The sequence below is a fragment of the Solanum tuberosum genome, unplaced genomic scaffold (assembly GCF_000226075.1).
Source record: "Solanum tuberosum cultivar DM 1-3 516 R44 unplaced genomic scaffold, SolTub_3.0 scf00324, whole genome shotgun sequence".
NCBI lineage: Eukaryota > Viridiplantae > Streptophyta > Magnoliopsida > Solanales > Solanaceae > Solanum > Solanum tuberosum.
This window is the reverse complement of record NW_006239247.1, coordinates 104,504-116,194: the sequence shown is the minus strand read 5'-3', so window position 1 is coordinate 116,194 and position 11,691 is coordinate 104,504. Positions and strand designations below refer to the sequence as shown.

Sequence of the window (11,691 nt, the reverse complement as noted above, 5' to 3'; positions counted from 1 at the left end):
TATATAATATATTAATGTGCATAGTTTTTTTTTTTTTAGCTTCCCATTCTGAGTTCGGATCCCACATTGGAGCTCCGACTAAAGCCTTGACTAAATTCGGATCGCGCTCTGCAGGGCTCATTCGGGAGTGACGCTCCCAACAAGATTTTCTTCATACTCAAGGCTCGAACCCCAGGTCTCTAATTAATGGATGAAACATTCTCATCAGTGCACCACGACTCATGTCGGTTAATGCCCATATTTTAAAGGCTCAAGTCATCTGCGTCCCCTTAAAGTTGTCTGCATATTTCACTTGAACACCTTATCTTAGGCTTGTTCCAATTGAACACCTTTTTTAGTAAAAATAATAATCTATAGAACATTTTTAACAATCAACTAAAAATAGAAATGGTGTGTTATACACTTGCGGCTGACGTGACATTGTAACTAATAAAAAAAAGACATGTGGCATTGTCCCATAATAACAATTTAAAAATAAATTAGAAATTAAAATAAAATAAAAAGTATGTTTTCAGCCAAAAAAAAAAAACCTTTATTCCTCTTTTTTCTTCATTGCCAGTGATAAATATATATGTATAGCTACAAGGATAGTTTAGTCTTTTGTATCATATTTACATATTATGAATACCTCGTGTAATTGGTTAATGTATTCATCCAAGATAGTTATTCTTTCATGGTATCAGATACCTAGGCTCTCTCTAACTCTTTTTCTCCTACGTATCATCATGGTTTCATCTACTTCGCTCGGTACTCAAACCTCTTTTGCCACTTCCATGGCTATTATTCTCGTTACACCTCCTATTCCGAATTCCGAACCGATGAAACCATGCTCGTGGAGCTTGTTTTAAGCCATAAAGGGCTTTGTTCAATCGGCAAACATGATGTGGAAATTGCGGATGAACAAAACCAGTAGGTTGCTTCATATATATACCAGTTCATTAAGAGTGCCATGTAAAAAGGCATTTTTAACGTCTAATTGATGAATTTCCCAACCTTTGGACGCCGCTAAAGCAAAAACAGTTCGAATGGTGATTGGTTTCACCACAGGACTAAACGTTTGATCGTAGTCTAATCCATGTTTTTTATTATAACCTTGAGCAACCAGACGAGCTTTATAGCAGTCAAGTGAGCCATCAAATTTTTGTTTCACTTTATAAACCCATCGGCAACCAGTGACATTTGCATTAGTAGAGGGCAACACTAAGTCCAAGGTGTTGTTGGCGATGAGGGAGTTGTATTCATCTGCCATTGCCCTTTTCCAGTTTGGATTTTTATTGGGTTCAGGAAGAAGAGAAGGTTGAGATGAAATATGAGATATGTGAGAAAATAAAGAAGGAAGAATTTTGGGTTTGAGCTTTCCAGATTATGCTCGGGTGATCATCGGATGTACTTTAGAATCAAGAGATGAAATGTTTTGCGTTTGAGATACAGAGGGATCTGTCCGTGGATAGAGTCTTTGTAAATTAGGAGAAGTAGTTACTGGAGTTAGAGAAGTTTGAGTCCTAGATTGAGAAGGACTAAAAGCTGGAAGCGGTGAGGATGTTACATTATGATAAGTACTAGATGGACGTATTGGAGTAGGTGAGAAAGACGAGGAATGTGTCGGCAGGGGACTAAAGTGTTCCAGATTAGGAGAAGTATGCAAATTGAAAACTCTATTTTGAGATAAAGTTAGAGAAATATTTGGAGACGTGAGAGAAGGAAATAATAGTGATGATGGACTTCTAAAGGAAGATAAGGAAGTGTTTGGAGATATACACTGAGAAATTAAGGAAGGATATAGAAAAGAGTCCTCTTTAAAAATAACATGACGGGAAATAAAAACTTTATTTTCTAAAGGATCAAAGCACCTAAAACCTTTATAATTTGAAGGATAACCAAGAAAAATACAATGTTTAGATTGAGGACTCAACTTATGTGGTACGTAATCACGAAGATTAGGAAAACAAGAACAACCAAATACACGTAAATGATGATACGACGGTTGTTTACCAAAAAGAAGTTCATAGGAAGTTTTAAACTTGAACTTGAAGAAGGTAGAATATTTAAGAGATGGACAACAGTATCAAGGGCTTCAACCCAAAATTAAGATGGAAGAAAAGATTGAAAAAGTAAAGACCGAAGCATATTTAGTATAGTGCGATGCATTCGTTCGGCTTTACCATTTTGTTGGTGAGTATGTGGACATTAAATGCGAAGACAAACACCATTTGAATTTAAAAACTCACGAAAAGAAGCAAGTTTGACGTATTCGGCAGCTCCATCACATTGTAGTGATTTAATTTTGACCGAAAATTGAGTTAAAACATAAGAGTAAAAGTTTTTGAACATAAGAAATGCTTCTGATTTGCGTCGAATTGGAAACACCCATGTAAATTTAGTATAATCGTCATGAAAAAAAATATAGTAACGAAAACCAGTAAAAGAAGGAATTGGAGAGGTCCAAATATCACTGTGAATCAATTCAAATGAAGAAGTAGAAGAAGATATAGATTCCTTAAATGGTAGTTTTGTGTGCTTGCCAAGTTGACAGACATTACAAAGAAAATCTAAATGCTTCGAAAAAGAACATTGCAAATTATTATTTCTAACTAGACTAGAAAGAACACCTATACTAGGGTGGCCTAAACGACGATGCCAGAGAGTTGGAGAAGCATGGGAAGCAACAAAAACATGATGAGCACCAACCGCAGGAGTTGATGGAGAGAAAGAGTAAAGGGGACTCGAACTATTGCACCTGGGAAGAATTCTCTTCGTCTAGAAGTCCTTAATTGAAAAACCAAAAGAATCAAAGTCAATTGAACATTTATTATTAGAAGTAAATTTACGAACACTCAATAAATTGCAAGAAAGAGTTAGAACAACTAAAACATTTTTTAGAGAGAAAGTGGAAGAATGAGTAGAGAATGTATTATTACCGGTATAAGAGATGGGGAGTTAATTACCATTACCTACCATAACACAATCATTACCATTATAGGGTTGAACAGAAGAGAGATGCGAATGATTAGGTGTCATGTGTGAAGAGGCGCTCCCGTGTCAATATACTAAGGAGTATGACCTGCCGGATCATAAGAATGCGTAGACGAGAAAGATTGAAGATCATAAAAGAGTGCTTTAGAACCAAGAGATGGACAATCTCTTGCAGTATGAGTAGGTTAAAAACATAATTGACATTGAAAAGGAGAAGGTGCTGCTGGATAACTAGGATAGAACGAAGAAGGACTAGTGTGTGGAGCTGGACCTAGAATGGAAGAAACATTTGGATGTGGAGCAAATTGGAGAGGAGTAGTGGAATAGTTTCTATGGTTGTTGTTGTTGCGACCTCTACCACGACCACCATTGACATGACGACCACCATTAGAATTTTTTCCACGTCCACGTCCTTGAGAAGATGAATTATGTTTAGCTAGTAAAGCAGTAGAAGAATCTGATGCGGCAGAGGAAAGACCATTTAATTGAGTCTCATGAAGAAATAAAAAAAATCTGGTCTAAAGAAAAGAAGGAAGTGGAATTCTAGTGGATATTGAAGTGCTAACAAAGAGATATTCGGAAGGTAGGCCAGAAAGAACTTGGAGAACAAGATCTGAATCAGAGATAGGATTACCAATTGATATCAAGGCATCGACAATGGATTTGAGGCGGTGCACATAATCAGAGATAGAAAGAGAACCTTTCTTTAGATTATGAAATTGAACCTTAAGTTGGAGAGTTCGGGAACTAGCATGATCACGGAAAAGACGTTCAATCTGTAGCCACGCCTCGCGAGCAGTAAGATTGTTGTTAGGACGAATAATAGCCTGAAGTATCTCTTGAGAGATTGTAACTTGTATCCATGACAAAACAACCCACCCACCCTCGACTTCAGTCCTTCCCTATTTTTTTTTGCCTGAACACACACACATCGATCGACAACTAAAATTGTGTACACTCCGATAACCATCCTTATTCCACCTTTTTTCCTTTCCATTCTTAATTATATAATAAAACAACTTCAGATTCATATTAGTTTTGTCGGAAAAAACGAAGTTTAGTCGAAATTGTTTTTGACTCAATTTGATTTTATTTTTGATGAAATTCTCTTCACAACTCAAATGAAAATCTTTAACAGTAAACTATTTTGATCTTTTTGTGTTTTTACTGGTTATTTATTTCATTGATGTTTTTCCAATGAAGTGAACAACGATGATGATATTGATGATAACGGAATGATGCTAGAAAGAAAAAATGAATGAAGGATTATATGGGAAAGGGGCGTGTGGAGGGATGGTAGCAAAGGGATTTGGTCGATGAGGTTCAAGTAATTTTGAATTGAGAATTTCAATTGGGGAAGATGAGTTGGAGAAGACAACTGGGTTTTTCTTTTTAAAAAAAAAACTATGTTCAGATTATGATTTTTCTTATGTTGATATGCCCATTTTTTATTGGTCAGCAAAAAAATAAATTATGGCTTCATGCGCGAACTTACAATTGTATTATACTTATAATGACATGTCATCAAAAAATATTTAATAGGTACATGTTTTGAACGGTAGAGGTGTTTAATAGGAACAACCTCTAGTTCAGATGTTTAAGTGAAATATGCGGATAACTTTAATGGGCTGCATATGACTTAAGCCTATTTTAAAACTACCACAACTATTGGTTTTAAAGGATAAAAATAAGGTGTATGAGCAACATTTTAAAACTTTTTGAGGACCAAAGTGCTTAAAGAGGTCAAATCATAATTTTAGCTAAATAAAAAGCCTTTTTGTTTAATTCCTCTCCATTTTCCTTGAACCTCTAATCAATTTTCCTACATTTTCATGGCAATTTCAATGTACATATCTCCTTCCTATTCACTACCAATCCTTCAAAACCCCTCAATCACCAGAACCCATTTCTCTTTTTCCCCAATTCACACCCCCAAATCAAAGATTTGCCCTAAAAGAAAACACTTTCTTGTTTTTGCAGCAGAGAATGGGAACAACAATACTGAAAATCAAGAAAATGGGTTGAAGAACAATGGTTCCAGCAATGGAAATGGAAGTAATGATGGTAATGGTGATGGTGGAGGAAAACCCAGATTGAATTTGAGATGGATGGACCTTTTGTTGGATCCTGACCCGGATAATATTGTGGCAGTTGGGTTAACGGGTCTGTTGACATGGGCTAGTGTAAGTATATTGTGGCAGTTGTTTGTGATTGCATTGGCTATTCTTCTTGCTGCTCTTAAGTACTCTTTTATTGCTGCTCTTTTAATTTTCATTCTTATTACTCTGCTTTAGCTATTTTTGGGTAATTGCACTAATTTTTTAGTGTAAAGATAGTATTTTTATTTTGTTTAGCTCAGAAGTAAATTGAAACTTGGTTATATGCTAAAGTTCCTTTTTTTTTTATCAGCCTCTTGTTGTTTCTGTGTTTGTTGTTTTTATCTTTTCTGGACTGTTTTTCCTTGAGTCGAGGTGTATCGGAAACAGCCTCTCCCTCTACCTCAAAGGTAGGTAAGGTCGGCTTACTACACTCTATCCGTCCCAGACACCACTTTGTGGGACTACATTGGGTGTGTTGTTGTTTTTCTTTCAGCTACTTGCCAGTTTTAGAACCAATCAATTGTTTAACAGATGAAGTATTAGAAAAAAAAAAAGAAGGGAAAATTAATGGATCTTTGAGCAATAACTTGAGAAATAAGAACTCGATGATTGGCTGAGGCGAAACGAGGATTTGAACTTTATGGGTTCTAATTTTTAGGATGACGATATTAAGTGTTAGTAACTTGGTTCTGAATTTAAGTTTTGTATGTATTTAGTGAATTTCTTGATAGTTTAAACTAAAACTAGTTGGTTAGACCCATACATTTGCTTCTAGCTCCGCCTTATGAGTGCTTGATGATGCCAAAAAGCATACATAAATCAGGATAAAGAGAATAGTTTGTGGTTGTTTTAGAAAACTTGAAGAGAATACTGCAATGAGCTTCAAATAGCCATGAGTTTTCTGAGAGAAATGAGAGCTTTATTCATCCATAGATGATTACAGCTCCAAATCATATTGCAAAGTATATAAACAAGTAATCGGTTTAACTCAGCACATGGCCTAATTACGAGACATAAATGGATGCACTATAGGTTGTATCAAGTTTTCGTCGAGTGTAGCTGAGCTCAAGTTAGTTGGAGAAGACTTTGATCTGAAAGAGCATTTACTCTGATCACCTGCATTAGGTACTAAACTGGAGCTCCTGTGTGCTGCTGCATTTGTGGAAGAACTGCATGAACTGAAGTTGCACAGTTTCTGTGCAAACAGGTTATGAGCAGTGACTACATAAATTCTTTTGATGCTTTGACCTTTGTATAATCTAGCACCAGTGGTAGAATAGTACCCTACCATGGTACAGACCCGGGTTCGTTTTTTCGGCTAGGGCAGGGGTAAGGGACTAAGGGTCTATCTACATTCTATGTTCCCCAGGCCCAACCTTGTAGGATAAAATTGGGTTTATTGTTGTTGTTTTGACCTTTTTATCTAATAGTACAATCAAGATAAAAATGAATTGGTTGTAATACACCTTTCAAAGCTAGAAAGAACTGGTCTTAATCAGATATCTTTGTGCCCCCAAGGCCTAGCTCGAGTGGCAAAAGGTGGAGGATTTGTGGCTTAGGTCGCAGGTTCAAGCCCCACACCACCCAAAGCGAAGCCTGATATTTAAGTGGAGACGGGTAGAGGGGCAGGCCCATTATCCACCGAGTTTAGAAGGTTGTGATTGGTCCAAAGGGTGGGTCGATTTCTCGGTTATAAAAAAAAAAGATATCTTTGTAGAGTTAAGTGGGTGCTGACTGCTCTAGATTGTATTATATTCTTCAAGGAATGATCTCCCACTTAGACTGAGCCTTCAACACAACCTTTGGTCGATTGAGCACTCCCCTAGTGATATTATCTTACGAAGATGTTTGATGTTTGCTCCAAAAACAAGTGTCTATTAACTATAGGAGTTCCGACTGAATGCATGTCGAGTGTTGTTCTGGAGCTTGCATAAACTGAAGAGACACCTGGCTGAAGGTAGCTTGGCACGGGCGTACCACCTTTGAATTTCTGAAGATCAACTGTTGGCCTCTAGAAGTTATATATGTTGGTACCAGGTATTGCTGCATAAGAAAATTCTAGGTTACCATTATGAAAAATTTGCAATCAATTTGAAGCTATGTTGCATGGATCTCCAAAAATATTGTCACACCTGTGTCGGATCCTCCAAAATGCTCTACTTTTTGAGGATCCGACATGCACCTGTCGCAATTTTTTTTTTTTAGAAGGAAAATTCAGTGTTATACAGGGATTAACAAGGGAGGATTTTTATACAAGAATTACTTGCGATAGAAGTGCTTTTTTTAAAAAATTTCTTTCAATAGTTTAATCCCTGCATTACTAATGCTCACATTCTATTTTGTATACTGCCACCAATTAAAAGTTGCATTAGTTATGCGAAGATTATATTTTCTTATGCCAACAAGCAAACATTGCATTAAACTCCTAAGGAAAAATGCACGAACTTTCTATTAATGCAAAAACAACCAATATGAAAGCAAAATTCATGTTTGTAATTCTCTCAATGAACTTTATACAATTTGATTTCTCTATCATCCAAAAAAAATATTATATTTGCCTCTGTCCTGGCTTGTCGTTTCTATCGAAAACTCCATATGCTGCACAATTTTACTTGAGCTACCAAGAACCCTTTCAGATCAATCTTATAGAGTCCAGAAAAGATCCTGATACTTGTTTCAACTTCTTTAGAAATTTACTTTGACGGTGAACGGAGACATGTCCGATTTCTGAAGCAGAGGCAATAAGAACAAAGTTATCTTCATTTCCAACGTCTATCTCATATAACTCGGCGAAAACTTCTTTGAATTCAGTGATTACTAGCTTGTAAGATGTCTGGTCTGAAGGAATCACATTTATGATGACAACACCATCTTTGCTTAGCAATGTTCTTATGGCAAACAATGCGGATTTCTGGAAAAACGCTAAAGGAGGAGCACTCATACCTATATTAGAATCAGTCGCGTCTAAATCAACCATGATCACATCAAATTTATCATCGAAATCATTCAAATGCTCACCATTCTCCAAAACATAACCATGAAAACCATTACTTTCAACTTGAGTCGCGAATTTCCCAATCATGTCTAGTGCATCTCCAACACATAAACGTATTGAGTTACCACGTTCCAACCCGAAGTATCTCCTTGCTACCTCCAAAACAACATTATCAGCCTCAATACCCAAGACTTGGAATCCTAATTGAGAGCTTAAAAAACCAAGAAGTGCCCCTCCTCCAACACCCAAACATAGAGCTTTTGGCTTTATCCCATTTCCAATTTTCGCGTCCAAGAATGATCGGATTACTGAAAGACCCGCCACCATTGGAGTCAAATAAGGATGAACTAACACCCCATCATCAACAATCTCAAATTCTACTTCCTCCATGTTAACAAAATCGACGTTCTTGGGTCGGATCTTTATCTGTGTTTGTACCAAATTCGGCATTCTCTTAAACCTCAATCTCCTTCTAAACTCTCTACCACCCCCATCTTCTGATTCCAACTCAACATCTTCAATCAACATCTCTCCAACAAACTCCCCAACACATCTATCCAACACCAAACTCCGAATCACCTCATCTTCATAGCTCAAAAACGGAATTTCACACAACCCATCACCTGTTCGACAAAATGCCGATCTGGGTATCAACTCAATCAACAATGGCATCAAATTCTCTTCAACAACAGACGAATCCGCCACACTAGCCACACCATCGGTACATAACAGGGGATTATACGAAGTAGGGTGTGTTGAAGTCGGTGAATTCCCAATTAAAAAAAGTCGAGAAAGCTGAGGGAAGTTAAGTATGAGTTGAAGATGACCTTGTTCGGTTGAAAAATACCAATCGGATTCCCGGCCGATCGGAACCAACATTGCAGCGATTTGAACGGGTTCTGAAGGCGCCGGAGAATCAAGAACCGCAACGCGGAGTTGAGAAGCATTGAAGTGATGAAGATGAAGCAAAAGATTTGGGATTGTGAAGGTGATGTACCGGGACGGGACGATGGTTTTGAAGGCTGTTGGATCCAGAGCCATTTTCTTGTTCTTCCAAAAAGAGGAGGGAAAATTCTACAAGGGGAAATGAAGAATGTGATGCTTTTTATAGGAACACGTGTTCGGAAAATTTGAGTTTTTGAAGTTGCGGTTTTTGGCTATAGATTGTTCTAGATCTCGGATTTTCTGAAATTTGAGTTTTTGAAATTTAAATTGTGTTTAAACATGCATGAATTTGTTTTGAATTTTTATGCGCAAGAGCGGAAGTTTTCCCAAAACCTGGTTGACACGAGGAAAATATGAGTTTTTGAAAGTTGTAATTTTCGGCTATAGATTGTTTTAGATTTAGAAATTGAAATTTGAATTTTTTTTTTTTTTTTTGAAATTTAAATTGCGTTTAAACATGCATTTGACTTTAATTTGTTTTGAATTTGTGAATGGGAGCGAAAGTTTTCCAAAAACCTGGTTAGTACGAGAACTTGAAAATATTTGAAGATTATATTTTTAAAATTTAATCAAATTTCATAGTTAAATAGTAGATATACTTGAAGATAAATCTCTAAAGTTTACGACTAAATACACTAGCTTAGCCTTTCAATTATCAATTAATTTCATTTTTAATCCTTACGAACATATTTAACTTTCGATTAATTATATTTTCTAATCAAATTTCATAGTTGGATAAAAAAAATTATGTTATATTTTACTTTTTATATTATACTTATGACATCAACAAAAACATCAACAATAGATTTTATAACAATATATTCATTGTAATATTATCCCTTCACAATAATTATCTTTCCTTTTAGATAATATATTACTATAAAAGTATTTTTTTTTTACCAATTGAAGTGTGTGTGGGGGGTGGGGGTCTTTCGAACAAGGGGCCGCACCTTTCGATTAAGTTATCTTGTTACGACTTCACTCAATTGGTGGTCTTCCATATATAGCTTAGGGGTGGCATATTCATGCAATTAATTCCAAAATTTTAACCATTGACTTGAGGGGTACATTTGAGATGATCAAGAGTTGACTTTGACCATGAAGCGCCCAAAAATTATGGAATTAATTTCCTTAGACTAATTTAGACTAGGTATGCATGATTATGTATAGATTGAGGTCATTGAGGATCGTTTGAACAAGTTAATTATAACATTTTAAGAAAAAATTACCTACTGATTATATGGTAAAGAAGACTTCAACTCTTAATTTGCTTGCTTTTCTTATAAGCGTGACATGTTTGTTATTTGTACGTATTTAAATCATGTAAGCAAGTGTGAGATAGGCTAGTTAGTTTTGAAGTATCTAGAATTGACTGTGAAGTTATTGGTATGTATTTTCACATGATTAATTAATACTTCTAATATACTCAGAGATATGATATGATATTGTTTAGTTGTTTAGTTGTTTAGCATGTTTATCATTCAATTAGTTTTGAGGAGTTATTAGTACTTTCTTGTGATATTTGTTTTGATTACTTAACACACTTTATGACATCAGTAGCACACACAAAATAGGCAAGAAGATATCAAAATGTATTATATGGTTGCTCCCACAATAATTGATTCGTGGGCAAATGGCAACTAATAATATAATAATTACAATTATTATAAATACAAAATTGTTAAGATGAATCACAATTTTCAATAGCATTCAAATCTCTAGCGAGGTTGAAACTATGGTTCATAAAATTAAAATCTTGATCTCTAGAACTCGAGTACTGATTCAATTTGAGTACTTCTATAAGATAGATCTCAATAGAAAAATGAAGAATAGCGAGTATAAATGATTGAGTTCAGTAGTTTCTCATACTGACTTGAGAGACATAGTAATATGAAAAACAAAGCTTTTGATCCTCCATATGGGATTTTCTACACCCTGAAAAATTCAATTATCTTCTTCTCTCAAAATTAACCTAAAAATACAAAGAGGAGCAACATTCAAGAAGTTGTGGTGCAACAATAGATGATGATTTGCAACTATTTCGCTTTATAACCATCAGACATATATATATATTTTTTTGTTAATCGAGAAATTCGTCTGTGATCCGCTTTTTAGGTCATAGTCTTCTAAACTCGGTGGATAATGGGTCCGCCCTTTTACCTTTCTTCACTTAAATATCGGACTTTGTTTTGCATGGTGTGAGGCTTGAACCTGCGACCTAAGCCACAAATCCTCCACCTTTTGCCACTTGAGCTAGGCCTTGGGGGGCAGACATATTCCTTTTAAACGAGATTAAAAAGGAAAGTAGAACAAATAAATTGAAACACATGAAAGTATAATTACTCCCTCCGTCCTTATTTACTTATTAAATTTTGACTTAAGACACTTATTAAGAAAATAATGATTAGTATTGTGAGTTTACCATTTTACCCCTATTAATTGATAAGGTTCCAAACATATTAACTAGTACATTTTTCAAAAACATTAACTCAGTGTTGATAAATTGAGGGTATAATAGGAAAAATAAAATTGTAAGTAGCTAATATATTATATATATTCAACAAAGTAAGATTATTTCTTTTTGGTTTCTCATTTGGTGGTCGATATACATATTGGATCCCAACTAATTGATCGGATTCGCATCACGTAAGGATCCATTTAAGGAGGGGGGGGGGGGGG

The 11,691-nt window shown here is 35.6% G+C and overlaps 1 protein-coding gene across 1 annotated transcript; it reads right to left on the bottom strand.

Moving 5' to 3' along the window:
• Nucleotides 1–6,583: 6,583 nt before the first annotated feature.
• Nucleotides 6,584–9,374, bottom strand: LOC102604802 (methyltransferase-like protein 13). Its single transcript, XM_006360421.2, has one exon. The coding sequence runs from the start codon at nt 9,106–9,108 to the stop codon at nt 7,705–7,707; it is 1,404 nt and encodes a 467-aa protein (XP_006360483.1). The 5' UTR covers nt 9,109–9,374; the 3' UTR covers nt 6,584–7,704.
• Between the last annotated feature and the right edge of the window lie 2,317 nt (nt 9,375–11,691).

What these genes read in the sequence shown, in the direction of transcription:
- LOC102604802 (XM_006360421.2), bottom strand. Translation starts at nt 9,108, where the DNA reads ATGGCTCTGGATCCAACAGCCTTCAAAACCATCGTCCCGTCCCGGTAC.